We start from the raw sequence: 26,185 nt of genomic DNA on the forward strand, positions 1-26,185 counted from the left end.
ATGCCCCCTGACATAGCCAGCCTCACCCCCAAGGCAAAAAAGTCCAACTTAGAGGCCTACGTTGCTATACGTCAAGACCCCCTATTTCTAACACCTCACTCAATATTTTGCCAATTGACATCTGTCATGCCGCCTGTGGATTACGACATGCCCCCTATGATAAAAAGTCAGAGATGAACCTACTATGCAGCAGAAATAAATCTACCATGCTCCAATCACACACATTACTAAGTCACTATCAACCGCTAGATAGGTGACACGTCTCCAATATATTTGCTATAAATAGAAGGTGTTCCCCTACAAGAAGTATCTCTCATATCATAAATACACACACTCTGATAACTTCTTACATTATCATATTCATTACTAGCATTTGCTTCTCGTCTCGATAAAATCCTCATACTGACTTGAGCGTTGGAGAACTTTTTCAGGTACCTCCACTAGCAGGCCCAATTTTCATCTCCACCTAGTTCTCCAATGAAGCTTCTTTATCAAGATTGACTCCCTTTCCGACCACCCCTATCAACCAGAAAGAACAATGGGGTTTTGTGTAAGTGTAAAAATGGAGGAGTGATTTGTGTAATTTTACTCAAATTCAGAAGGTGTTAGTATAGTTTACTCAAAAATAAATAATTTTTTATTTACCCAACACTATTAACTCACTTTTGCACTTTCCTTTGGATGAATCACCTTATGTTTTACTCCATTTTTCCTATATAGAGATATATTATAGAAGGTTTTCTTATTCTTAAATACAAGTTAATTTACAATACCTAGCTATCATTAAATAACTTATATCAAACATATTCATATTGTTTCCTAATATTTAATTACTTTCTCCATATTTCAATATTTTTTTACTCATCCATAATAATTATTACACCAATATAAGGGCATTTTTAGAACATTGACACATTTTTTTTTTATAAATTTCGAATAATAATCCCCTTTAATTTAATTTCTTAATTTATATGAAATAATCATTTATAAATAGGAAAAATAAAAATATTAGATTTTCTTTCTTAGTAACTATTTTAACTATTACAAAGGGAATGTATTATATTAATAAGATATTGATCTAGTATGGTGTAAGTGCCCACTGGATCCTAAGGTCGAAAGTTCGATTCCTGGGAGCGACATTTGTTGGAGAGGCACCCAAGAACCCCAAAATTATTAGTTCCTTACCCAAAAAGGTGAGGAGATACCCTTCATAATATAAAAAAGAATGTATTATATTGTTTTAATTTAATTAACAACTATGTCCACAATCATCCAAATTACATTAGGAATACTAGAATTATATTTAATAATGATTTAAAAAGTTTGTTATCTACTAACCTCTTAATTGTTCATCTTCTTCTCAATTTCCAACTTTGTTACCATTGACATTGTAATATTCGGAACAAAAGAACTCACATGGCTCTCTCACATAACACATGTTTCGGATTAATTTTTTTTAATGTAATAATAAGCGAAAGCAATACATTGGATTGTTAAGCTATTTATAGTTTAGCATTTAAACCTGCAATAGATAAATCTTGTAAATTTTCAATGTCCAACAAATAAATTATTTCCCTTAGTTGACTATTCCCCTTTAGAAAAACTACACTTAGACATCTAATATGCCATCATGCTTCCATCTTTAAGATCCAATCTCACATGGTTTGTGCCAAAGTTGCATTAGACTTATTAAACAATGACTACATAATGGACAAGACTCTCTTATTTAGTGAGGAAAGTAGGGTATCATCCTTACTTATAAGGAGTGATTGTTTCATAGATTTAAACTTGTGATTACTAAAGAATAAATTTAATGTTGGACTCCTTATTCATCAAGAATGTAATATATATATATATACTACAAGTGTAAAGATTTATATATGTTGAATATATGATATAATGATAGTGAAAAAACTCTTATACTTTTGGTGCATACATTTGTTTCCATGCACCATATCTATTTAGATTATTTTTTTGAAAAAATTAATAATAATTAAACATGAAAAGTAAATAACACAATAACAATATATAAAGCTCATATAATGTTAATACAAACATTTTTATGATAAAAAACATATTGAGATTGCAAAAGAATTACGTAAGTTATTGTTTTTAGATTTGTAATGTACTATCACTATGTCAGATATCATAATAAACAGCGGCCATTCAACAACGGAATTTTGAACGATGCTGTTGAAAATGAGGCGGAAGAACATCAACAACACATGATAAAGTAGACGCTGTCAATTTGTGTAACTTCAACATCGCTTTCTTGACAATGCGCTGTTGAACATCAATATCATTAGCGCTAGCTTGAATGATTTATTTTTAACAGCGCATTTGATAAAAAGTGTTGTTGATGTGAATATATTCAACAACGCATATTTAAGGAAGCGCTGTTGAAAATACATACACTTGCTTAATTATGCGATGTTGATGTTTTATGACTTTTTAAGCGTCCGAGAAATTAATGGTTGAGTAGTAATGCGTCTCTTTGTTTGTTAAATATTAATGGTTGAGTGGTTATGTGTTTATTGAATGGTGAAATATTAATGGTTGAATGGTTATGCATTTCTTGGTTGTTGAAATATTAATGGTCGAGTGATTGTACATCTCTTCGTTTGTTGAAATATTAATGATTGTTCATCTATAAATATTGTGGTTCATTCAATGTTCTAATTCATCAGTAAGCTAAAGTCTAAGAGTGTGTGTTTCTATAAGAGTATGTTCATGAAGATAGTAGTAAAAAAAAGAGCAATACTGCAAAGAGTGAAAAAGAGAAAAAACATCCAGATGTGTATAGAGGAGTCAAGGTTGTGTTTCTATTTCAGAATCATGTCAATGAGGTTTTTAACAAGTTTTTATTTTAGAAGGAAGGTGACTGTCATACAAGATTTGCGTGAGATGAAACAAATGAAAGTAAATAAAAAGAAAAGGGAAATCAATTATTTATTTAATTGATCTCTTTCAATTATTTTCCTTCATCATCTACAACAATTCCTAAAGTTCATTGATTTCCTTCATTTGATTTTTATGGGAAAATGACCTAGATTTTAAATTGAAATCAATGAACTATTCTACAAGATTTGTGTAGAGGAGTCGAAGAAAAAATTATAAACAAGATTATTTCCTCTTCTACTATTTTGTCTCTCTGAATGAATAATAAAACAATTATTTTGGATGTTGATTTCTGTTTTTTGTTAATTATTTGGATGATTATTCTCTTTAATATTTTTACATTGTTCCTTATTAATAAACACAATAAACAAATTATCAATACTTAATAAATACAAAAACAAATTAACAAAATGTAATGTTTAATATTTTATCCGGTTTCGTTTTAATAAACACAATTATATAGTAATAATCTACTTCATGTTAATTTAAGTAAAGTCATGTTGTATAAATATTTTCCAGTTATGTAAAATGTTAATTTAATAGCGCATAACTACGAATACGCTGTTAATTTGGAAAGTGAGTTTAGTTTAACAGTGCATAATTACGACTGCGCTGTCAATTAGATTCTATTCAACAACGCATAATTCAGATAGCGCTGTCAATTAGATTCTAATCAACATCGCTACATCTCGGTAGCGTTGTTGACGTGTTAATGAAAATAAGTAGTAAACAGCTGAATACGCAACAACAACACAATCCTTTATATGCGCTATTGAAGATGTTGATACAACAACGCTACGTTAAATATGCACCATGGAAGAGGTCGTGTTCATAAAATGAGTATTGTACAGTTGGATACACAACAACAGCGCAATCGTTAATATGCACTGTTGAAGATGTCAATACAACAATGCTACCATTAATATGCGTTGTTGAAGAGGTCAATACAACAACGCTATAGTTAATATGCGTTGTTAAATGGTTACTCTATTTTAAATATCTAAAACATGAATCGTTTCTTCTACGCTCTCAAACTTACTCGAAAAGAAATCCTCACACTCTCAGCAAACCCTCATACTGTCATAATAACATCCCTATTTTTAGGTCTAGGAACAAGTTCCCAAACTTCGTTTCTCTCAAACTGGTTTAATTCTTCATGCATAACAAGAATCAAGTGTTCATCCTCAATTGCTTCATCAATCTTAGAGGGTTCGATTTGAGAGACGAAGGCCATGTTAAGACAAGCTTTATCAAGCATTCGTCGGGTTGTGATCCCTGTATTTAATTCAGTAATAATATTGTCAATTGGATGGTACCGATGAGTTCTCCACTCTTTTGGTAAATCTTGAATATGCTCCTCTTGAATGATAGGTTATTATTCATTTTCAATTGCTCAGTCAGTTGTAGATTCAATAATAGAAATTTTATTTGAAGAAGAACTTGACAGTTCCTCCTCATCAGGAGTTATCACATCTTTTATCTCAGCATTGGTTTCATCAAAAGATACATGAGCGGATTCTTCCATGGCTTGTGTTTTTTTATTAAAAATTCTGTAAGCTTTACTCGTAAGAGAGTAGCCTAGGAAGATGCATTCATCTACGTTTACATCAAATTTTCCCAAGTTATCCTTTCCATTATTTAAAACAAAACATTTACAACCAAATACATGCAAATGAAAAATGTTTGGTTTTCTAACCATTAAGCAAAAAATGAAGGTATCAATAACTAACTATGTTTCTTACCTTTTTTCAGAGAGGATTCAGTCTAGGTGTTTCTGAAACATGCAAAACAAAAAAAATTAAAATGATGATTATTTGAATAAAAAATGTATAAGTAAAATAAGAGATGCATAAGAGAAAATTATCCTGCAAAAATATTTTAAGGGAGAAACAAACTACAAAGAAAGAGAAAAGATGATAAAAATAAGATAAGAAGTTAAATATATTAATAACAAAAATAAATGTAATATTGTAAATGAATGTATATATGGAGATTGAGTAAGATACCCTTGCTTGTCAGACACTAAGGAAGAGAAATGTTGAAAGAACAAATCTACAAAATAATATAATCAGTGAGAACACATCTACAAAATAAGGAAATCAATGGAAAAATAATAAGAGGGTGACACGTGATAAATAATAAGGTGGTATGAGTTTTTTATGTTATATAGTAAATAGAGGTGAATGTATATATAAATGGAGATTGTGTACATATCATAGGTTGTTTTGAAGGTTTAGTCTTCCTTGAGGAAGAAACATTTGCTTATCAGATGCTAATGAAGAGAAATGTTGGAAGAACATATCTACAAAATAATGAAATGGGTGAGAACACATCTACAAAATAAAGAAATCAATGGAAAAATAACCAAAAATCAATGATAAAAATAAGAATATATCTAAAAAATAAAAACATATCTACAAAATAAACAAAAAAGTCAATGAAAAATATATTTTAAACATTAGATTTACAAAATAAGAATAAATCTACAAAACAAATAAAAAAATGCACTTTAAAGAGGATTGAAAGAGAAATAAAATAATGAAATCAGTCAGAACATATTTACATATGATTAACATGAAACCATGTAGGAGGAAAAAAATGAAGGAAAATATAACATATGACAAATAATAAGATTGTAGAAGTTTGTTTTTTTTTGTTATAGAGTAAATATTAAATAGATGTAAGTTACTCTCTACATGATACAAAGTTACAAACTCCCAACAATTATGCTCTTATTAATGCATCACTCGTACACGTGGCTTCAACGAAAAATCATTGGGAGCATCATCCAAGCGGGTCCCACCCCTCACGAGAAACACCCTCCAAAATAAACGGTCGAAAACAATCATCACGCCACGTGTACGGCCACTGGTTGAGTATGTATTCCACAGCGTAAGAAAACCCCACAAACGTTAAAGAAAAAAGCATAGAATAGAAGGGGTTCCAAGTTGTGAAGTGAAGAGGAACAAGGTTCATGAAGAATCAACGAATCTCTTGAAGTTAGAAGAGATTAGAGAGGTGAAGTGTTTCTGGGTTTTCCTCAGATTTCTTCTTTGTATTGAAGGTATTTCAAAGTTTTCAACTTGGCATTGCTTTATTTGCATTGTGTTGTACTTTCTCTTTGTACTTGAATCTCAGATTGGGAAAAAATGCAGTATCTTTTCTTGATTTTTCTCATTTCTATGGAAAACTTAGTTTTTTATTTATTTTTGTGTTGAACCATTGTGTTAGATTTGTGTATTTAGAAAGAAAAAAAAATTAAATTTTTAGAGTGGTTCACTAGTTTTCTTTGGTTGAAAGCATCTTTTTAGGTGGAGTACTTGGTCATATTTTGTTGAATTTGAGAGTTTTCCTTAAATTGGTGTTTGTTGAATGAATGTAATATCTACGCACTGTCAATGGTAGATAATGCAGTGACAATGTATAAAATTCATACACTGTCATACATCTTTTTCTCTTGTTGAATATCAAATTGGAGCTGTGGGCATAACAATAACTGAGCCTTAGTTCCACTAGGTGGGGTCTATAAAAAAATGGAAGAGGTTTATTTTATTATAATTATCCTCAAATTGTTTTGTTATGTGAGATTATTGGTCTTTCACTGTTGATTATTGTGAGTATTGGTGAGTTGGTATTTAAATAAATGCGTTTGTTTGTTGTGTTTTGTTGAAATGGTGGATATACATGACAACTATGTTGATTGCAATTGTCTCTGGATTCTTGTTGAAATTGGAATGCGTTTTTTTCTTTACTCCCATCAAATATAAAACTCAGCCAAATTATTCTGCTACTAAATTGTAAAATGAACAAACATTTTTTGTTTGTGTGGCAACTCTTTGATGAATTTGTTGTTTCTGTGCTGTGAAAGAATGAACAAACCGGACTCTATCAGGTTATATGAGGTAGATGATTACGTTACTTAAAGAAGAAGCATAGTTTAGAAGTTTCCACTGCTTACTTTTTTTGAGCTAAGTAACCTATTATCATTAATCTAAAATTTGAAAATTTCAAGTTATTCGAAAGAAACATGCAAATCGAAGCTTGTATTCCTTTGTTCAACACTTAAATACATGAAATACTGTAGTCTTATGCTCTATAATAAAGTGTTTCTGTAAAAATTATAAATCTAATTAATTTTGTAAGTAAATGTCTTGCGGAAGTACATAAAATGGATTGATTTATGTACTTGATTTATTATTGGGAAACACTGGTCCTTGAAATTAATTTAAGTAGCCAAAACTTGACAGGTTGGCCGTGATTTATGCTGCACTCGAATTTGCTTATTGCCCAGATGCCATTTACTTGGGCTTTAGGTGATCATATTCTGATTAGCGGTTTAGGGTGAAACTGGACATGAGTATATTGGTAGGGATATGCTCGAACCACGCGAATCTGATATACCTGTCCTGTTTCTGGTCCTGGTTGTACTTCCGTTGGTTGCTTACATCTTGCTTGGAAAATGGAGTGATACTACTAAGAAGAGAGATAAGATAACTTTGCTTGCTCAATTGGCTGCTGAAGAAGCTTTGAGATCAGAAGAGATGGCCGTTCCTGATGTAATTCATCCAGTTTCTTCTTTGAAGAGTGAACTTCCTCTCTGTGCCAGGTGCTCTGCTCCAGCGAAAACTCGATGCTCCAGATGCAAGTGTGTCAGATATTGGTAATTCTTTTTGTTGAATTTATAGGGTCGGTCTAGATATCGAATGAAAATAAGGAATGCTCAAAATAGTAGCTTTGTATCGATAATATTGTGAATGATGATGTGATAATAATATGATACAAATAACCCTTATTTATACTAATATTAGACTTCTAAGAGAAAGAAATTATAAAATACAAAATAAAGTAATCTTAATTCTAAGAGACTTAAACAAATCTAAGATATAATCATCATAATATTAGATATTCTCTCTATATAAGTATCCTGTAGAAGTTCTCTATAAGATAATCTAATATATTAACTTTCATATATTCTAACACTTTTAAGTAATTTTAGCTGCTAATCGTTTTTCTTCTTCGCCTATCAGTTTTTTAGGTAGATGTATGTTGAAACTTGCTTTGAATACTTATAACAGTATCTGCCGAAGGGAAAATGTCTTAAAGCTAGTTTTATTATGGATTGCCAACTGAGCAGTACACAACCCTAGGAATTTTGCTCAATTAGTTCTCAAATAGGTAACGTGAAGAAACTGATGGCTATCAAATTAGTTCTTCGCTAAAGAAATATGCTCAAATAGGTTTTAGATCTTCTTGCTCTTGGCAATTGCTAATTTAGTACCTTTCTTTCCTAATCTAATCTGCTTCTAAAGGTTTTATTTCTCCATGATGGCCATGCTCCTATCTTATATGTATGATTTTTTTCGACATTGTTGATGAAAATGTTCTGTTTGACTTCGGATTATTTTTCAAAATTTGAGCTGTAAGTGGTTTGCAGCTCTGGGAATTGTCAAATAATTCATTGGAGGCAAATTCACAAGCATGAATGCAAGCTACTGGAAACTGATAAATCAAGCTCGTTTCCTCTGCCTGTTTCAGTTGACGAATATAGTCACGGGAGTGATTTTTATGACCATTTGAACAGCCAGTTATTTGGTCATAATTCGAAGTTGACTTTAAGGGAGAGTGCACCTCTGGATAATTTGATTCACCCTCTAACTGGCCTTGATGCTTCTGCTACAGCAGATTTTTCCTTATTAAATTACTCTGAAGTCTCGACTTTTGAGAGAAGAACTTCCTTTAAATCCAAGCGAGGAACACAAGGAAGAGACAATGAGTCTATATGTGAATCTTCTGAATCTAATAAGGCTACCGGTTCTCCCTCTTCAAGCGTGGTATCAAAGGAGGTATTTATGAGAAAGGTTTACTTTGATATACAAGTGGCATGTATTTATTATAAACTAACAAACATTATATCCCGGGGAATGATGCTAATTGCTAAACTGTTGCTGCAGTCAAGGAATAATGACTATTCTGTATCGGAGGACGACATTTCAAAGAAGGTCAATGCCAGTGGCAGTGGTGTTTACTTTTACGGACAAGATGGTTCAAGAAGCACAATCGTAGAGGGCGGTAACTATCAAAGTCAGTATGGAAATGCGTTTATACCGCGAAACAACGACGGATGGTCAAGTGTGTCAATTGAAGGAAACACTGATGAAAATGCATATGAATGTGACACAGACATCCTTACAAATGGAGGAAATGCAGTCAAAAGTGGAAATTGTAATTATGATGGAGCAGCACAGTACAAATGCTCTATTGAAATGGCAGTTAAAGGAGGTGTGAAAGCTAAAAAGTATTCACACCCTTCCAAGATCAGAAGTTCTAAATCGCCAAAGTCGACACCAAAATTTTTAACAGACTTTTGTTGCCCAGAAATAGAGAAAAAAGGGAAAATTGCAGATGAACCAAGTTAGTATGGAAGATCAAATCTATTTTCCTCCATATTTATTATGTATTTGTACTTATCTTAATGTCAATGATTCCTATGATTTTAGTTTACTTTTAATTCTATGATAAGCTATTATTTATTTGTCGTCAGAATTCTTGTCTTCATTGTGCAGAAGTCTCTGAAATCAGAGATACTATCTCTTTACATGGTACCAATGGGGATGCAAGCACAGGATTTATGAAAATGATGGGCTTGAGGAAATCGATAAAACTTACAACACCAGTTTCCGCAGAAGGTAGTGGAGTAAGGTTTAAGAAGACGAAGAAGATGAAGGTTGGTTTCATGCAGATGCGTACAAATTTAACTTTCCTCTCCTAATTGAAAAGGAGATATCTCCACAAGTTAGATACTGAATGATGCCCTTACTAACTAATTGTTGTCTTGATCATGTCTCAGATGTTGTTTCCTTATGAGGAGTTTGTAAAGATTTTTCAGAGTGAAGTCTTTGGCTTATGTCCCAGGGGCCTTTTAAACTGTGGGAACAGGTAATACTAGCATGATCCACTGCATGTTAGAATTGTGATAAAATACAAAGAAATGTTGATTATTTTTTTTGAAAAATTAACGAGTATTAACTGTTATTGAGTTGTGTTGTACATTGAAAACAAAAAAGGACAGCACAGTGCACGAGACTCCCACCTCAAAAAAACAACTAGCAATATATTGTTCTATAGCTTTTCAATGACGGCCAAATTCTTTGCATTATGATTGACTAAACACTAAAGGGGTCAAAATTATACATTTTATCGTAGAACTTGAGTGTTGGATGTGAAAGAAGCTTTGAAAAGGATAGAGAATGAGAAAGTGGTTGGACCAGAAAATATACCTATTGAGGCCTAGAAGGTTTTAGGAAATCAAGACATTAGTTGGCTTACAAAGTTGTTTAATGAGATTATGAGGTCTAAGAAGATGCCAATCGAGTGGAGGAGAAACATTTTAATCCCTATTTATAAGAACAAGAGAGGTATATGAAATTGAGCGAACTATAGGGGGATCAAGCTCATGTGCCATACTATGAGACTATGTGAGATGATAATTAAGCGAAGGTTGAGACAAAAGACACATATTACTGAATATTGGTTTGGTTTAATGTCGGGGAGGTCGACCATGAAGGCTATATACTTGCTACAAATATTGATAGAGAGATACTGAAGGAATCACATAGATTTACACATGGTTTTCATTGATTTGGAGAAGGCGTATGATTAGGTGCTTTGATGCTGACAGCATTCATACCGAATCAACCCACAATGCAACCACATTTAATTTAAAACCTTGGTTATCCTTTATACTGTTTTCCAATGTTTATCACCTGCACAATTGTGCTTTGATGCGGCCAATGTTGTGGTCACATCATGGTAACTCTGAGAAAAGATGTTTGTTTAAAATTGCAGTGAGCCCTGTTATCACTTGTGAATACAATGTTAGGATGGAATTCCTAACAAGGGATAAGACCAGATTCGAGATGGTGGATCTCCAGAAAACTTGGGAGAAAAAGCTAAGAAAACTAATAAAATCATTTGACTGATTTCATTGATTGATTGATAGCATAAAAGGTACAATGCGTATATATAAGATAAACCCGAAATTACTAGTAAGATCAACCCTGAAGTGACATGATCACATAAGCTAGGAATGATCTAGAAACTAAATATTAATAAACTATTTAATTACATAAAGACTATCCCAACCCTTTTCTATTGGGCCTAAATATTAGCAACCAATCATACAACTATTGAAAATCTATCCCTCATTCCATTTTATTATAATCTGAATCATTGTTAGTTTTTCTATCTCTTTATTTTGCAGTTGCTATGCCAATGCTGTCTTGCAGTGCTTAACTTCTACAAAGCCTCTTGTTGTCTATTTGTTTTGCCGATCACATTCAAAATTCTGTATTTCCATTCCCTCTCCATCTTTTCGCTGAAACATGAGTGTCAAAGTTCAATTTGCTTTCAAGACATATTTTTACAATTATCTTCTTTTAATTCTTATATTTTTATTGAGTGCCAGGTTGTGCTAGAGATTGGTGTCTCATGTGCGAGTTAGAGCAACACATAATGACTTTGAGAGAAAATGGGGTTCCTCAATCTCTTAGTCGGATACTTTGGCATATGCGGAGCATTAATTGCCACATGGGTGATGGAAGTCAGGAAGATGCACATGAATTTTTAAGGTCTTCTGAGATTATTTTGCTAATTTCTCTTTGGAATTATCAGGATTGTTTATTACTATTTTTCTTTTTCAGTTCTTAAAACCTGTACTGAATACATTTACCCTCCCTAAACCCCATTGGTTGAGGGTAAAGTTGAAATACATTTACCCTCACAAACGGAGAGATTGTTTTCAAGATTTGTTTCTGCGATCTCTTGGCCACTAAGCAATAACCTTGCCGTTGTACCAAGGCTCACCCTCTGAATTTATAAAACAATAAAGTTAAAATTTGTGTTTGGCTGGTATATTTCTTAAACAACTTTTTTGAAACACTAAAATAAGAATGTTTGGTGAAATTCTAGGTAGTTGATTGTGGAAGGTGGCTGACCCCAAAAACACTATAGCGGCATAGCCGCTACAACTACGAAAAAATATAGAAGTAATGAAGCCATGATTTTGGGAGTGGGTGTGGCAATGGGAGGTTGAGATGAGGCCATGATTGAGGGAAGTTTAGAGAAAGAAGTGGGTATGTGCAGCAGGAATAATTCTTCAACAGAGAGGAGTAGTTCTGCAGAATTGGAGTAATGAAGCAGAGAAAGAAGTGGAAGAGTTTTAAATAAGAGAAAGAAGTGGAAGAGTTTTAAATAAGGGAAAGAAGTGGAAAGAGTTTTCACGTTACAGCACATGTTTTAAATGAAGGAAATATGTGGAACTTTTTTATATAAAAAACCCTAAGAAACTAATACTAGCCATTAAACAATAAGGGCAAAAAAAACGTTTCTCATTTAAAAATTAGGGCAAAAAAAACGTTTCTCATTTAAAAATTAGGGTTTAACTTACCTTCATCATGTAGTGGGTTCTGGACTGCGAAATGGAGCGGAAACTGGAGTTCAACTCGACTTGCAATAGCTGCAACGGCAAGCTGCATCGCTATTAGCTGTTTCGTCATGAGGAGGGGCTGACAACCTCCGCAACACAACTATCGTGTGCGATTGACTACATAGGTGAAATTCATTAGTTTTAGTTCTAGTGGAGATATTGAAGAGTCAAAATTGGTTTTGTACATGGCAAAGAACAAGAATTACCAAACTGCCATTAAGAGAACATCTTAATTACAACACTGAAAATGTCTTTTACCTGACTTTCTTATTCTTTAAACAGTGTCATGCCCGAGTATACACCTGCTGTCCTACAAGTTGTGCCACTGCATGTGCCATCAACTGTGATTGGTCAGAAAAATAATTAATTATTAATTTTTTAACTTCAATAAATTTTTTCAACCAATGACAGGTTAGTGGTATATGCAGTGGCACAACTTGTGGGACAACAGATGTGCTCCTGTCATGCCCTATACTTTTAAAAACTAGGAGGAGAAAACACTACAAACGATATGTATTGGTCTTTTAAAGGCAAAACTGTTCTTTAAAACAGAAACCAAACATGCTGCAAATTTTAGAGATACCCGGTTTTCCTTCTGAACATCTCTCTCTCATATTAGTTTCCTTTATAATCTTTTCTAATTCTATACTGAAAGTCCGAAATATTGTTGAGAACTTGAGATTGTATAAAACTTATGCTTTGTCATTATTAAATTAAACTTGTTTATGTAGGCTTCTAATTACATCAATGCAATCTATATGCTTGGAGGGACTTGGTGGTGAGAAAAAGGTTGATCCTAGACTACAGGAGACAACTTTCATACAACATACTTTTGGTGGTCGACTTCAATCCAAGGTATGTATCACGTGTTTCCTTTTCTTCTCTTATATTTCCCTTTTCTCCTTTGGGCTTTAAAGTCTTTGATATTAGTGCTACTATTCTTTTATTTTTATAGTTAATTTTGCATTTAGAGGGTGAGGCTTGGCGCTACGGTAAGGTTGTTTGTCTTGTGACTTGGAAGTCATGAGTTCAAATCCTGGAAACAGTTTGTTCGCTCGTGATGGTAAGGCTGCATACGTCTACCCTCCCCAGACTCCACTAGGTGGGATCCTCGTGTACTGGCCGCCTTGATAGTTAATTTTGCATTTGTTTGACGGCATAGTGAAATTTAATATCACAGGTTAAGTGTTTAAATTGCAATCACGAGTCTGAAAGGTATGAGAACATTATGGACCTTACATTGGAGATATTGGGTTGGGTTGAGTCGCTGGAAGATGCACTAGCTCAGTTTACTTCCCCTGAAGACTTGGATGGTGAAAATATGTATAGATGTGGAAGGTTTGATGATCTTTTCCTGTATTTATCTTTCACAATTATATGTGGTTTAGTTATAATAAAAAGATATGTGAAAAAGAGAAAAACAAAGGAAGATTTTAAGGTTTTCACTTCTAATTGAGAAATTATCTCTATACGTTTTGAACTAGGTGCACTTCATATGTTCGAGCAAGAAAGCAATTGAGCATACACGAGGCCCCTAACATCCTCACTGTTGTTTTGAAGAGATTTCAGGTATCTTGTTTTTTTGTTCTCTATTCTGCTTTGCGGTTCTTCTGTTGCTAAGCTTGATTTTGTTACTTGTCTTGCTAGTTGTTCTTATTGGTATTTATGACTGGGTGTTAACTATTGGCAGAGGACATGAATTGAGTTTTAAATATTTAGCTAGATGTTGATGTTGTCGAGTGCTTCGTCATTCAATAATGCTCTGATCGGATATTCCAATATGCTATGGTGAATGATAAAGCAAAGTTTTATAGCTTGATTTTGCCCTTGACTCGTTCTTTTGCTTCTGACATAATTACTTGAAATGTGTTATGGGTTGGTACCTGATTTGCCACTAATGATTATGTTACAAGACTTTCCATATGATGAACTTGGCATGCACTACTGCGAATCTGTGATTCACATATCACATGGTTGTTAGTGAATTGGGTAACTAGACTTCTGAGTTGGGTGCTTTTTAGGCACACTCCTAACAGATTTGTGGGATGAGGTATCTTCAATTAAATGTTACTATTAAATAACAAATAATTCTTGTCACGAGGAACTTCACACTTAATTTGGTCATCGGCAACAAATTGTGAGCTTATTTGCCTTCAGAAATTCAGTCTTTAATTATGCAATGTCAGTGTAAAGATTGAATCTAGCAAGTCTTTAATTATCTAATGTTTTTAGTTATGCGGTTTTGAAGTTGTTTTATGTTTGGATTCTATCCTTTTATATGCTTGACAATGTTTCGAATTTCTCCATTTCCATATATTGACCCATTGGAATATCTTGTTTCTGGTTGTGCATCATCAGGAAGGAAGATATGGAAAAATTAACAAGTGCATAACTTTTCCTGAGATGTTGGATATGATCCCATTTATGACTGGGACGGGTGATATTCCTCCACTTTACATGCTTTATGCTGTCGTTGTGCACCTCGACACGCAAAATGCATCTTTCTCTGGACATTATATTTCGTATGTGAAAGATCTGCAAGGCAATTGGTACAGGGTAGATGATACTGAGGTAATTTGTTACCTTGTTTGCATTCTTTGTATGTAATTTCCTAAGTGGTAATCTACTTTTTATGTAACCGTTTTTGTTGCTTAGTATTTTGTATTCACATCATATATATTTTGTGGAGATTAAAATTTAGGAGAGGAACCCTCACGAATAAGTTGAATTAAGACGTAATCAAAGCAATCAGACGAACTTGTGACTATTAATACTTTGCTACAAGTTTGTGTCTACTAGGTACCAAAGCTTCATAACTTCTCAATTTGGAATTACAAATTATGTCATTTGGCGGCCGCAGGGTTAGATTCTGTGGCATAGCACATTTTCTAGCTGCTTAATTTCTCTTTTATAATAAGCACACTAGACTGGATAAGATTAGGAACAAATACATTAGACTATTAGAAAGAAAGTTGAGGTAACATCTACTATAAAAAAGATGGTAACCTTGCCTTAGGTGGCTCGGTTATGTGTGGAATGTGGAGAAGATCTGTAGACCTGATAATTTTCCGAGAGTAAATCAGATGGAGTGTAGCCCAATCATAGATGTTGGGGGAGACCAAGTATAACTGTAGTCAGAAGTCAGAATCATTACGATGGATTTAGATGTCAATGGTTTGTCACATAATTTATGATAAAACATTATGGTATCGTTTGATACAAATAGTTAACCTCACCTAGCTGGAAAAATCTTGGTTGTTGTTAATAATAAGCCAAATAGTGACTTTTTTATGTATCTACTTTATGAGATGATTGGTTTAAATGGGCATGGGCTTTGTGAACCAAAATATGAGATGTTTGACTGTGTTTCCATTGGAAAATCAGTTTTAAGTAATGCATCATAAATCACCTGTAGAGGAAACATTTCTCAGAATATTAGAGGTCACATTATCTTATATTGACTTGGTAGAATTTCATCCCTAGATATTCAGTTAGCAGAATTTCATTTGTTGAGTATTGGTAACTGTAGAGGAAGTCTTCAATGCCCCAAACTCCTTCTAAGTTATGTGTGCATTGTTGACCATTAACATGTACCACACCTTGACCTGTTTAGTCGCATTTTGACTTTTAACCTTGTATTAGTTCTTTCTTCACTTTCGCCCAAATAGTTGAAAGGACAATTTTGTCCCTGCATATTAGATGAATCTGTTATTCTTTTTCACTTTTGACCCAAAAATGATCTACAACAGCCTGATTTTGCGGGGGCGATTTCCACCATCGATTCCAGTCCTCATTCTTCATTATTACCACATCCATGCCAGCTGCTTCATGGCATCATGCTTCACCATTGCCATCTACAACTTTATTTTGCTTCCACCTAAAACCATAAATAGCCTTACACATAGTAATTACACAGAAACAAAATGAATTACTTCAATAATCATTGCCAACACACAAATATACTTCACAACCACAAGGGGGAAGTTCAAATGCTCACTGCAACTTCCTTTCAAATTTCCAAAATATTATTCATCAATGATTGAACCATTTCATGGTTTTTTTATCAGCACCATTTCATGGTTAATTTCATGCTTATTTTAACTTTCTTTTTTAAACATTAATATTAATTATCATAAACGTCAAATTAACCATGAATGCCTAAAGGGTGCTGTTTCTATTTTATAAGCAAATGACTTTGTTTACTAGATGGCCCAATTGATAAATGTTCTTTGCTGGGGCACTGAAGAGAAAGGCTGTCTCGGTTGCCTAAACAAGTTCTAGCGGTCGGGATGGAATAAAACGGAATACACGGCTAACGTGCCACAGTGCATGCCTTACAAGGAGTTTGAGGCATTGAAGAACGAGTCGTAACTCTTCCTTGTTAAGTTACAAATTGGAATGCAAGGCTTGCACTTGCACTAGCATTTCAAGATTGGTACATTAAGAGAATAGTCGTTCTTTCCTTCTCATATCTGCATTAGATTGGTTTTCACAAATTTAAGGCATGTCTGCACAGAATACCCTCCTCAAACCCACTATGTGGGAGCCTTGTACACTGGGTCAACCTTTTATGTTATGCATGTGGGAACTTTTGACAAATTCCTTCAGCTTGACGAGGAAGTGTTTCAGTTTTGGCATGACTATGTTAAGTGATTAGACGAACTGTCGAACTCTCAAGAGTGAAACTATAAATGATTTATTTTAGCTTTAATGGGATTGAAATTGTTAATTATGATCACATTTTCCATAATTGATGTGACTCTGACCTTTGGGTTTGTTTGGTATTTTATCACTCTTTTTGCATTCAATTTCTTGTTATTTTCCCCCAATGGTTATGTCTTGTTAACATGACTTCCAAGTTCCAGGCTATAGGTAAATGAACACATGACTCAAACATTTTTTTAGTCATATTATTCACATCTCTTAAACTTGGATAGACAGCTATTTACAGCAGGTGCATACTCTAATTTTTATTCTAATTACTGAAGATATCAACTACTATCAACAACTAAGCAAGGAATATCTAAGTATCAATACATACTAATAATCTGCTTGAATTTTTCTAGTTTCATTGGGTTTTAATTCCTCAGATTTTGCTTTATCAACAGGTTCAACCAGTGCTAATTGATCAGGTGATGTCAGAAGGAGCCTATATCTTATTCTACTTGAGGTAAAGATTTAATTGCTTTTACAGTTGTTTGTCTTCAAACATCTTCGATTAAAACAGCTTTTGCTTACTTATCGTTCTACGATGATCCACATTTTCACTTATTCTTCATGAATACCATATCCGATCCATTTTTGCGGTTAGCATCTAGGAAACCGTAATCTTCATCCCTTCTTTATAGATGGCAGTGTATATTTATATTTTGCATGCTGTATATATGCTTTCCTTAGGTCTTGCCCCCGTCCTCCGGTAGAACTTACCAGGAAAGCCATGAATCAATCAGTTCCCGGATCTTCAAAACACTACCCAGTGGAAGTGCAGAAGCGTCCTAAATCAGGACATCGACATGAAAGTGACTTTGTTGTTCACGAACCTTCACCAATTGCCACCAGTCCTACACACCTCAGTGACATCTATAACAGCGACTACCTTAGAAGAAGTGCTGCCAATAGAAACGTCCTGCCATTTACACAAACATATGCCCAAAACAGCCATCACGAGTTTTCAGACGCTGCGTCAAGTGACCGGTCGCTTTTCACAAGCTCAGATGAGGCTTCTTTCACAACTGAGAGTACCAGGGACTCCTTCAGTACTGTTGACTATGGTGATTCTTGCAATATGGACACAATTTCATCTATCTTCAATTATTCCAGACAAAAATCCTACAACAAATTTTCACTTAGTAGGCCACTTACCAGGTTCTTCCCTCAAAAGGGTCATATTGAAAGAGTACAAAGAATTGATCAAGAGTCTAAAAAAGCCACTCATTCTTCACTTTAACATCCATCAAATGGTAATGGTGGCATTTATGTACATTATGGAAGCAACCCTCTCAGTGGTATTACCTCAATGTGAACTATATAGTTATACATTTTGGAATCCTAACTGGTTAAACTGATGATTTAGGATGGATTAGGTGCCTCAAAGTTTTCAATATTTAGTTGATTGAGGCATATAGTTCTGTTAAGCAAAAATGTATTTTTACTTTTGTTTATCTATAATTGTAAAGATGACTGCAATGTTCCTTTGGTATTATCTATTAATTTAATCCATGAAAGCCCTTTCCTTATACAAGTACTATTGTACTTTTCCTTCTGATTTACATTTTGAATGCTTTATTATCATAAAGAATATATTGTTTTAATGAGATACCTTGATTTTTATCTATAGGTAGTAGTTTATGACACTGAATTTATTGGATTCCACCATTCAAAACATTATTTTTCAAACTCCAAAATAAAGGTGGAAATTAGTAGAGTTGAATTTGTTCAAGTGAACTAATTAAGGATTGGCTCAAATGGAGTTCAATCAATTATGAACTATGTTTTCAACTCAAGTTTGACTCAATTAAAGTTTATGAACTTTTGAACAAATTAACAAACTCGAATTTATGTCACTCTTCAACATAAATTTAAAGACTTACAAAAAGTCTTGATGGGTTATACATATACAAATAGAAAAAATTTGTAAATTTTAATAATAAAGAATTGAAAACAATATAATTGAAATTTATTTGAATTGTTAAAATTAAAAGATGAATACATATGACTTTAAGTATATGACTTTAAGTATTTATGTAACTGTTAAGTAACTTTTACTGTTAATTTTCAATAAATTTTTTCAACCAATGACAGGTTAGTGGTATATGCAGTGGCACAACTTGTGGGACAACAGATGTGCTCCTGTCATGCCCTATACTTTTAAAAACTAGGAGGAGAAAACACTACAAACGATATGTATTGGTCTTTTAAAGGCAAAACTGTTCTTTAAAACAGAAACCAAACATGCTGCAAATTTTAGAGATACCCGGTTTTCCTTCTGAACATCTCTCTCTCATATTAGTTTCCTTTATAATCTTTTCTAATTCTATACTGAAAGTCCGAAATATTGTTGAGAACTTGAGATTGTATAAAACTTATGCTTTGTCATTATTAAATTAAACTTGTTTATGTAGGCTTCTAATTACATCAATGCAATCTATATGCTTGGAGGGACTTGGTGGTGAGAAAAAGGTTGATCCTAGACTACAGGAGACAACTTTCATACAACATACTTTTGGTGGTCGACTTCAATCCAAGGTATGTATCACGTGTTTCCTTTTCTTCTCTTATATTTCCCTTTTCTCCTTTGGGCTTTAAAGTCTTTGATATTAGTGCTACTATTCTTTTATTTTTATAGTTAATTTTGCATTTAGAGGGTGAGGCTTGGCGCTACGGTAAGGTTGTTTGTCTTGTGACTTGGAAGTCATGAGTTCAAATCCTGGAAACAGTTTGTTCGCTCGTGATGGTAAGGCTGCATACGTCTACCCTCCCCAGACTCCACTAGGTGGGATCCTCGTGTACTGGCCGCCTTGATAGTTAATTTTGCATTTGTTTGACGGCATAGTGAAATTTAATATCACAGGTTAAGTGTTTAAATTGCAATCACGAGTCTGAAAGGTATGAGAACATTATGGACCTTACATTGGAGATATTGGGTTGGGTTGAGTCGCTGGAAGATGCACTAGCTCAGTTTACTTCCCCTGAAGACTTGGATGGTGAAAATATGTATAGATGTGGAAGGTTTGATGATCTTTTCCTGTATTTATCTTTCACAATTATATGTGGTTTAGTTATAATAAAAAGATATGTGAAAAAGAGAAAAACAAAGGAAGATTTTAAGGTTTTCACTTCTAATTGAGAAATTATCTCTATACGTTTTGAACTAGGTGCACTTCATATGTTCGAGCAAGAAAGCAATTGAGCATACACGAGGCCCCTAACATCCTCACTGTTGTTTTGAAGAGATTTCAGGTATCTTGTTTTTTTGTTCTCTATTCTGCTTTGCGGTTCTTCTGTTGCTAAGCTTGATTTTGTTACTTGTCTTGCTAGTTGTTCTTATTGGTATTTATGACTGGGTGTTAACTATTGGCAGAGGACATGAATTGAGTTTTAAATATTTAGCTAGATGTTGATGTTGTCGAGTGCTTCGTCATTCAATAATGCTCTGATCGGATATTCCAATATGCTATGGTGAATGATAAAGCAAAGTTTTATAGCTTGATTTTGCCCTTGACTCGTTCTTTTGCTTCTGACATAATTACTTGAAATGTGTTATGGGTTGGTACCTGATTTGCCACTAATGATTATGTTACAAGACTTTCCATATGATGAACTTGGCATGCACTACTGCGAATCTGTGATTCACATATCACATGGTTGTTAGTGAATTGGGTAACTAGACTTCTGAGTTGGGTGCTTTTTAGGCACACTCCTAACAGATTTGTGGGATGAGGTATCTTCAATTAAATGTTACTATTAAATAACAAATAATTCTTGTCACGAGGAACTTCACACTTAATTTGGTCATCGGCAACAAATTGTGAGCTTATTTGCCTTCAGAAATTCAGTCTTTAATTATGCAATGTCAGTGTAAAGATTGAATCTAGCAAGTCTTTAATTATCTAATGTTTTTAGTTATGCGGTTTTGAAGTTGTTTTATGTTTGGATTCTATCCTTTTATATGCTTGACAATGTTTCGAATTTCTCCATTTCCATATATTGACCCATTGGAATATCTTGTTTCTGGTTGTGCATCATCAGGAAGGAAGATATGGAAAAATTAACAAGTGCATAACTTTTCCTGAGATGTTGGATATGATCCCATTTATGACTGGGACGGGTGATATTCCTCCACTTTACATGCTTTATGCTGTCGTTGTGCACCTCGACACGCAAAATGCATCTTTCTCTGGACATTATATTTCGTATGTGAAAGATCTGCAAGGCAATTGGTACAGGGTAGATGATACTGAGGTAATTTGTTACCTTGTTTGCATTCTTTGTATGTAATTTCCTAAGTGGTAATCTACTTTTTATGTAACCGTTTTTGTTGCTTAGTATTTTGTATTCACATCATATATATTTTGTGGAGATTAAAATTTAGGAGAGGAACCCTCACGAATAAGTTGAATTATTGCTTAGTATTTTGTATTCACATCATATATATTTTGTGGAGATTAAAATTTAGGAGAGGAACCCTCACGAATAAGTTGAATTAAGACGTAATCAAAGCAATCAGACGAACTTGTGACTATTAATACTTTGCTACAAGTTTGTGTCTACTAGGTACCAAAGCTTCATAACTTCTCAATTTGGAATTACAAATTATGTCATTTGGCGGCCGCAGGGTTAGATTCTGTGGCATAGCACATTTTCTAGCTGCTTAATTTCTCTTTTATAATAAGCACACTAGACTGGATAAGATTAGGAACAAATACATTAGACTATTAGAAAGAAAGTTGAGGTAACATCTACTATAAAAAAGATGGTAACCTTGCCTTAGGTGGCTCGGTTATGTGTGGAATGTGGAGAAGATCTGTAGACCTGATAATTTTCCGAGAGTAAATCAGATGGAGTGTAGCCCAATCATAGATGTTGGGGGAGACCAAGTATAACTGTAGTCAGAAGTCAGAATCATTACGATGGATTTAGATGTCAATGGTTTGTCACATAATTTATGATAAAACATTATGGTATCGTTTGATACAAATAGTTAACCTCACCTAGCTGGAAAAATCTTGGTTGTTGTTAATAATAAGCCAAATAGTGACTTTTTTATGTATCTACTTTATGAGATGATTGGTTTAAATGGGCATGGGCTTTGTGAACCAAAATATGAGATGTTTGACTGTGTTTCCATTGGAAAATCAGTTTTAAGTAATGCATCATAAATCACCTGTAGAGGAAACATTTCTCAGAATATTAGAGGTCACATTATCTTATATTGACTTGGTAGAATTTCATCCCTAGATATTCAGTTAGCAGAATTTCATTTGTTGAGTATTGGTAACTGTAGAGGAAGTCTTCAATGCCCCAAACTCCTTCTAAGTTATGTGTGCATTGTTGACCATTAACATGTACCACACCTTGACCTGTTTAGTCGCATTTTGACTTTTAACCTTGTATTAGTTCTTTCTTCACTTTCGCCCAAATAGTTGAAAGGACAATTTTGTCCCTGCATATTAGATGAATCTGTTATTCTTTTTCACTTTTGACCCAAAAATGATCTACAACAGCCTGATTTTGCGGGGGCGATTTCCACCATCGATTCCAGTCCTCATTCTTCATTATTACCACATCCATGCCAGCTGCTTCATGGCATCATGCTTCACCATTGCCATCTACAACTTTATTTTGCTTCCACCTAAAACCATAAATAGCCTTACACATAGTAATTACACAGAAACAAAATGAATTACTTCAATAATCATTGCCAACACACAAATATACTTCACAACCACAAGGGGGAAGTTCAAATGCTCACTGCAACTTCCTTTCAAATTTCCAAAATATTATTCATCAATGATTGAACCATTTCATGGTTTTTTTATCAGCACCATTTCATGGTTAATTTCATGCTTATTTTAACTTTCTTTTTTAAACATTAATATTAATTATCATAAACGTCAAATTAACCATGAATGCCTAAAGGGTGCTGTTTCTATTTTATAAGCAAATGACTTTGTTTACTAGATGGCCCAATTGATAAATGTTCTTTGCTGGGGCACTGAAGAGAAAGGCTGTCTCGGTTGCCTAAACAAGTTCTAGCGGTCGGGATGGAATAAAACGGAATACACGGCTAACGTGCCACAGTGCATGCCTTACAAGGAGTTTGAGGCATTGAAGAACGAGTCGTAACTCTTCCTTGTTAAGTTACAAATTGGAATGCAAGGCTTGCACTTGCACTAGCATTTCAAGATTGGTACATTAAGAGAATAGTCGTTCTTTCCTTCTCATATCTGCATTAGATTGGTTTTCACAAATTTAAGGCATGTCTGCACAGAATACCCTCCTCAAACCCACTATGTGGGAGCCTTGTACACTGGGTCAACCTTTTATGTTATGCATGTGGGAACTTTTGACAAATTCCTTCAGCTTGACGAGGAAGTGTTTCAGTTTTGGCATGACTATGTTAAGTGATTAGACGAACTGTCGAACTCTCAAGAGTGAAACTATAAATGATTTATTTTAGCTTTAATGGGATTGAAATTGTTAATTATGATCACATTTTCCATAATTGATGTGACTCTGACCTTTGGGTTTGTTTGGTATTTTATCACTCTTTTTGCATTCAATTTCTTGTTATTTTCCCCCAATGGTTATGTCTTGTTAACATGACTTCCAAGTTCCAGGCTATAGGTAAATGAACACATGACTCAAACATTTTTTTAGTCATATTATTCACATCTCTTAAACTTGGATAGACAGCTATTTACAGCAGGTGCATACTCTAATTTTTATTCTAATTACTGAAGATATCAACTACTATCAACAACTAAGCAAGGAATATCTAAGTATCAATACATACTAATAATCTGCTTGAATTTTTCTAGTTTCATTGGGTTTTAATTCCTCAGATTTTGCTTTATCAACAGGTTCAACCAGTGCTAATTGATCAGGTGATGTCAGAAGGAGCCTATATCTTATTCTACTTGAGGTAAAGATTTAATTGCTTTTACAGTTGTTTGTCTTCAAACATCTTCGATTAAAACAGCTTTTGCTTACTTATCGTTCTACGATGATCCACATTTTCACTTATTCTTCATGAATACCATATCCGATCCATTTTTGCGGTTAGCATCTAGGAAACCGTAATCTTCATCCCTTCTTTATAGATGGCAGTGTATATTTATATTTTGCATGCTGTATATATGCTTTCCTTAGGTCTTGCCCCCGTCCTCCGGTAGAACTTACCAGGAAAGCCATGAATCAATCAGTTCCCGGATCTTCAAAACACTACCCAGTGGAAGTGCAGAAGCGTCCTAAATCAGGACATCGACATGAAAGTGACTTTGTTGTTCACGAACCTTCACCAATTGCCACCAGTCCTACACACCTCAGTGACATCTATAACAGCGACTACCTTAGAAGAAGTGCTGCCAATAGAAACGTCCTGCCATTTACACAAACATATGCCCAAAACAGCCATCACGAGTTTTCAGACGCTGCGTCAAGTGACCGGTCGCTTTTCACAAGCTCAGATGAGGCTTCTTTCACAACTGAGAGTACCAGGGACTCCTTCAGTACTGTTGACTATGGTGATTCTTGCAATATGGACACAATTTCATCTATCTTCAATTATTCCAGACAAAAATCCTACAACAAATTTTCACTTAGTAGGCCACTTACCAGGTTCTTCCCTCAAAAGGGTCATATTGAAAGAGTACAAAGAATTGATCAAGAGTCTAAAAAAGCCACTCATTCTTCACTTTAACATCCATCAAATGGTAATGGTGGCATTTATGTACATTATGGAAGCAACCCTCTCAGTGGTATTACCTCAATGTGAACTATATAGTTATACATTTTGGAATCCTAACTGGTTAAACTGATGATTTAGGATGGATTAGGTGCCTCAAAGTTTTCAATATTTAGTTGATTGAGGCATATAGTTCTGTTAAGCAAAAATGTATTTTTACTTTTGTTTATCTATAATTGTAAAGATGACTGCAATGTTCCTTTGGTATTATCTATTAATTTAATCCATGAAAGCCCTTTCCTTATACAAGTACTATTGTACTTTTCCTTCTGATTTACATTTTGAATGCTTTATTATCATAAAGAATATATTGTTTTAATGAGATACCTTGATTTTTATCTATAGGTAGTAGTTTATGACACTGAATTTATTGGATTCCACCATTCAAAACATTATTTTTCAAACTCCAAAATAAAGGTGGAAATTAGTAGAGTTGAATTTGTTCAAGTGAACTAATTAAGGATTGGCTCAAATGGAGTTCAATCAATTATGAACTATGTTTTCAACTCAAGTTTGACTCAATTAAAGTTTATGAACTTTTGAACAAATTAACAAACTCGAATTTATGTCACTCTTCAACATAAATTTAAAGACTTACAAAAAGTCTTGATGGGTTATACATATACAAATAGAAAAAATTTGTAAATTTTAATAATAAAGAATTGAAAACAATATAATTGAAATTTATTTGAATTGTTAAAATTAAAAGATGAATACATATGACTTTAAGTATATGACTTTAAGTATTTATGTAACTGTTAAGTAACTTTTACTGTTAATTTTCTACGTATATTTGTATGACACTAAGAATTGTTCTCAGTTCAGTGTGTTAACTTTTCTGCATCAAGTTTGCATCTTTGCTACCTATATGAATTTAAGCTTTTAATTAGGGAAGGTTTGGAGGCCAGGGCAGTTAGCTGTATTCCCACACCCACGCCCCACCCACGCCCCAAGTCACATGGGGGAAACCCATCCTGCCCCCAAACCCAATCAAATCGGTTTCTTCCGATCATATATGTTATCCCACTTTTTGTACCATCAATTCTGATTGATTGAAACAAAATTATTTAAATTAAAGTTGTAATTATTAAATATTTTTCTGACCAATCATATCTCCTGACACATGGAGTGACACAAAGTTGTGGAAAACAGATGTGCTCCCCGATTTCCCCATCAATACTATGGTGGATCAGATTCAGATGGCTACCCATGGGTATGAGTGCCCTGCTTAGATAACAACTTGAACATATTATAACTAATGGATAGAACTAGACACAAATTTCACTGACATGAAAATTTAATTTCTTTTTCTTGTTCGGTATATGAATGAAACACAC

At 33.9% G+C, this 26,185-nt stretch overlaps 2 protein-coding genes across 3 annotated transcripts; both read left to right on the top strand.

The window, feature by feature from the left end:
- The first annotated feature begins 5,800 nt into the window (after window positions 1–5,800).
- Window positions 5,801–18,619, top strand: LOC109337502 (ubiquitin carboxyl-terminal hydrolase 15-like). Of its 2 annotated transcripts, none has more exons than XM_019574479.1 (14): window positions 5,801–5,962; window positions 7,146–7,558; window positions 8,333–8,756; window positions 8,850–9,309; window positions 9,462–9,622; window positions 9,746–9,834; window positions 11,159–11,244; window positions 11,363–11,525; window positions 13,114–13,237; window positions 13,563–13,720; window positions 13,867–13,951; window positions 14,741–14,953; window positions 17,491–17,552; window positions 17,780–18,619. In XM_019574479.1, the coding sequence occupies exons 2-14, from the start codon at window positions 7,272–7,274 to the stop codon at window positions 18,327–18,329; spliced, it is 2,862 nt and encodes a 953-aa protein (XP_019430024.1). In that variant the 5' UTR covers window positions 5,801–5,962; window positions 7,146–7,271; the 3' UTR covers window positions 18,330–18,619. The 2 variants fall into 2 exon arrangements, with proteins under 2 accessions (XP_019430024.1, XP_019430025.1); XM_019574480.1 differs by having other exon boundaries at window positions 5,802–5,962; window positions 8,333–8,741.
- Window positions 18,620–19,472: 853 nt separating this feature from the next.
- On the top strand, window positions 19,473–25,093 carry LOC109337505 (ubiquitin carboxyl-terminal hydrolase 15-like). Its single transcript, XM_019574483.1, has 6 exons — window positions 19,473–19,627; window positions 19,953–20,110; window positions 20,257–20,341; window positions 21,131–21,343; window positions 23,965–24,026; window positions 24,254–25,093. The coding sequence occupies exons 1-6, from the start codon at window positions 19,520–19,522 to the stop codon at window positions 24,801–24,803; spliced, it is 1,176 nt and encodes a 391-aa protein (XP_019430028.1). The 5' UTR covers window positions 19,473–19,519; the 3' UTR covers window positions 24,804–25,093.
- Window positions 25,094–26,185: the final 1,092 nt, after the last annotated feature.

Source organism: Lupinus angustifolius, unplaced genomic scaffold, assembly GCF_001865875.1.
Source record: "Lupinus angustifolius cultivar Tanjil unplaced genomic scaffold, LupAngTanjil_v1.0 Scaffold_7_11, whole genome shotgun sequence".
In the NCBI taxonomy this organism is placed as follows: Eukaryota; Viridiplantae; Streptophyta; class Magnoliopsida; order Fabales; family Fabaceae; genus Lupinus; species Lupinus angustifolius.

Coding starts and splice junctions, on each gene's coding strand:
- LOC109337502 (XM_019574479.1), top strand. CDS start 7,272: ATGCTCGAACCACGCGAATCTGATATACCTGTCCTGTTTCTGGTCCTG. Junction 7,559..8,332: donor TGCAAGTGTGTCAGATATTG/GTAATTCTTTTT, acceptor AGTGGTTTGCAG/CTCTGGGAATTGTCAAATAA. Junction 17,553..17,779: donor TATATCTTATTCTACTTGAG/GTAAAGATTTAA, acceptor TGCTTTCCTTAG/GTCTTGCCCCCGTCCTCCGG.
- LOC109337505 (XM_019574483.1), top strand. CDS start 19,520: ATGCAATCTATATGCTTGGAGGGACTTGGTGGTGAGAAAAAGGTTGAT. Junction 21,344..23,964: donor ACAGGGTAGATGATACTGAG/GTAATTTGTTAC, acceptor CTTTATCAACAG/GTTCAACCAGTGCTAATTGA. Junction 24,027..24,253: donor TATATCTTATTCTACTTGAG/GTAAAGATTTAA, acceptor TGCTTTCCTTAG/GTCTTGCCCCCGTCCTCCGG.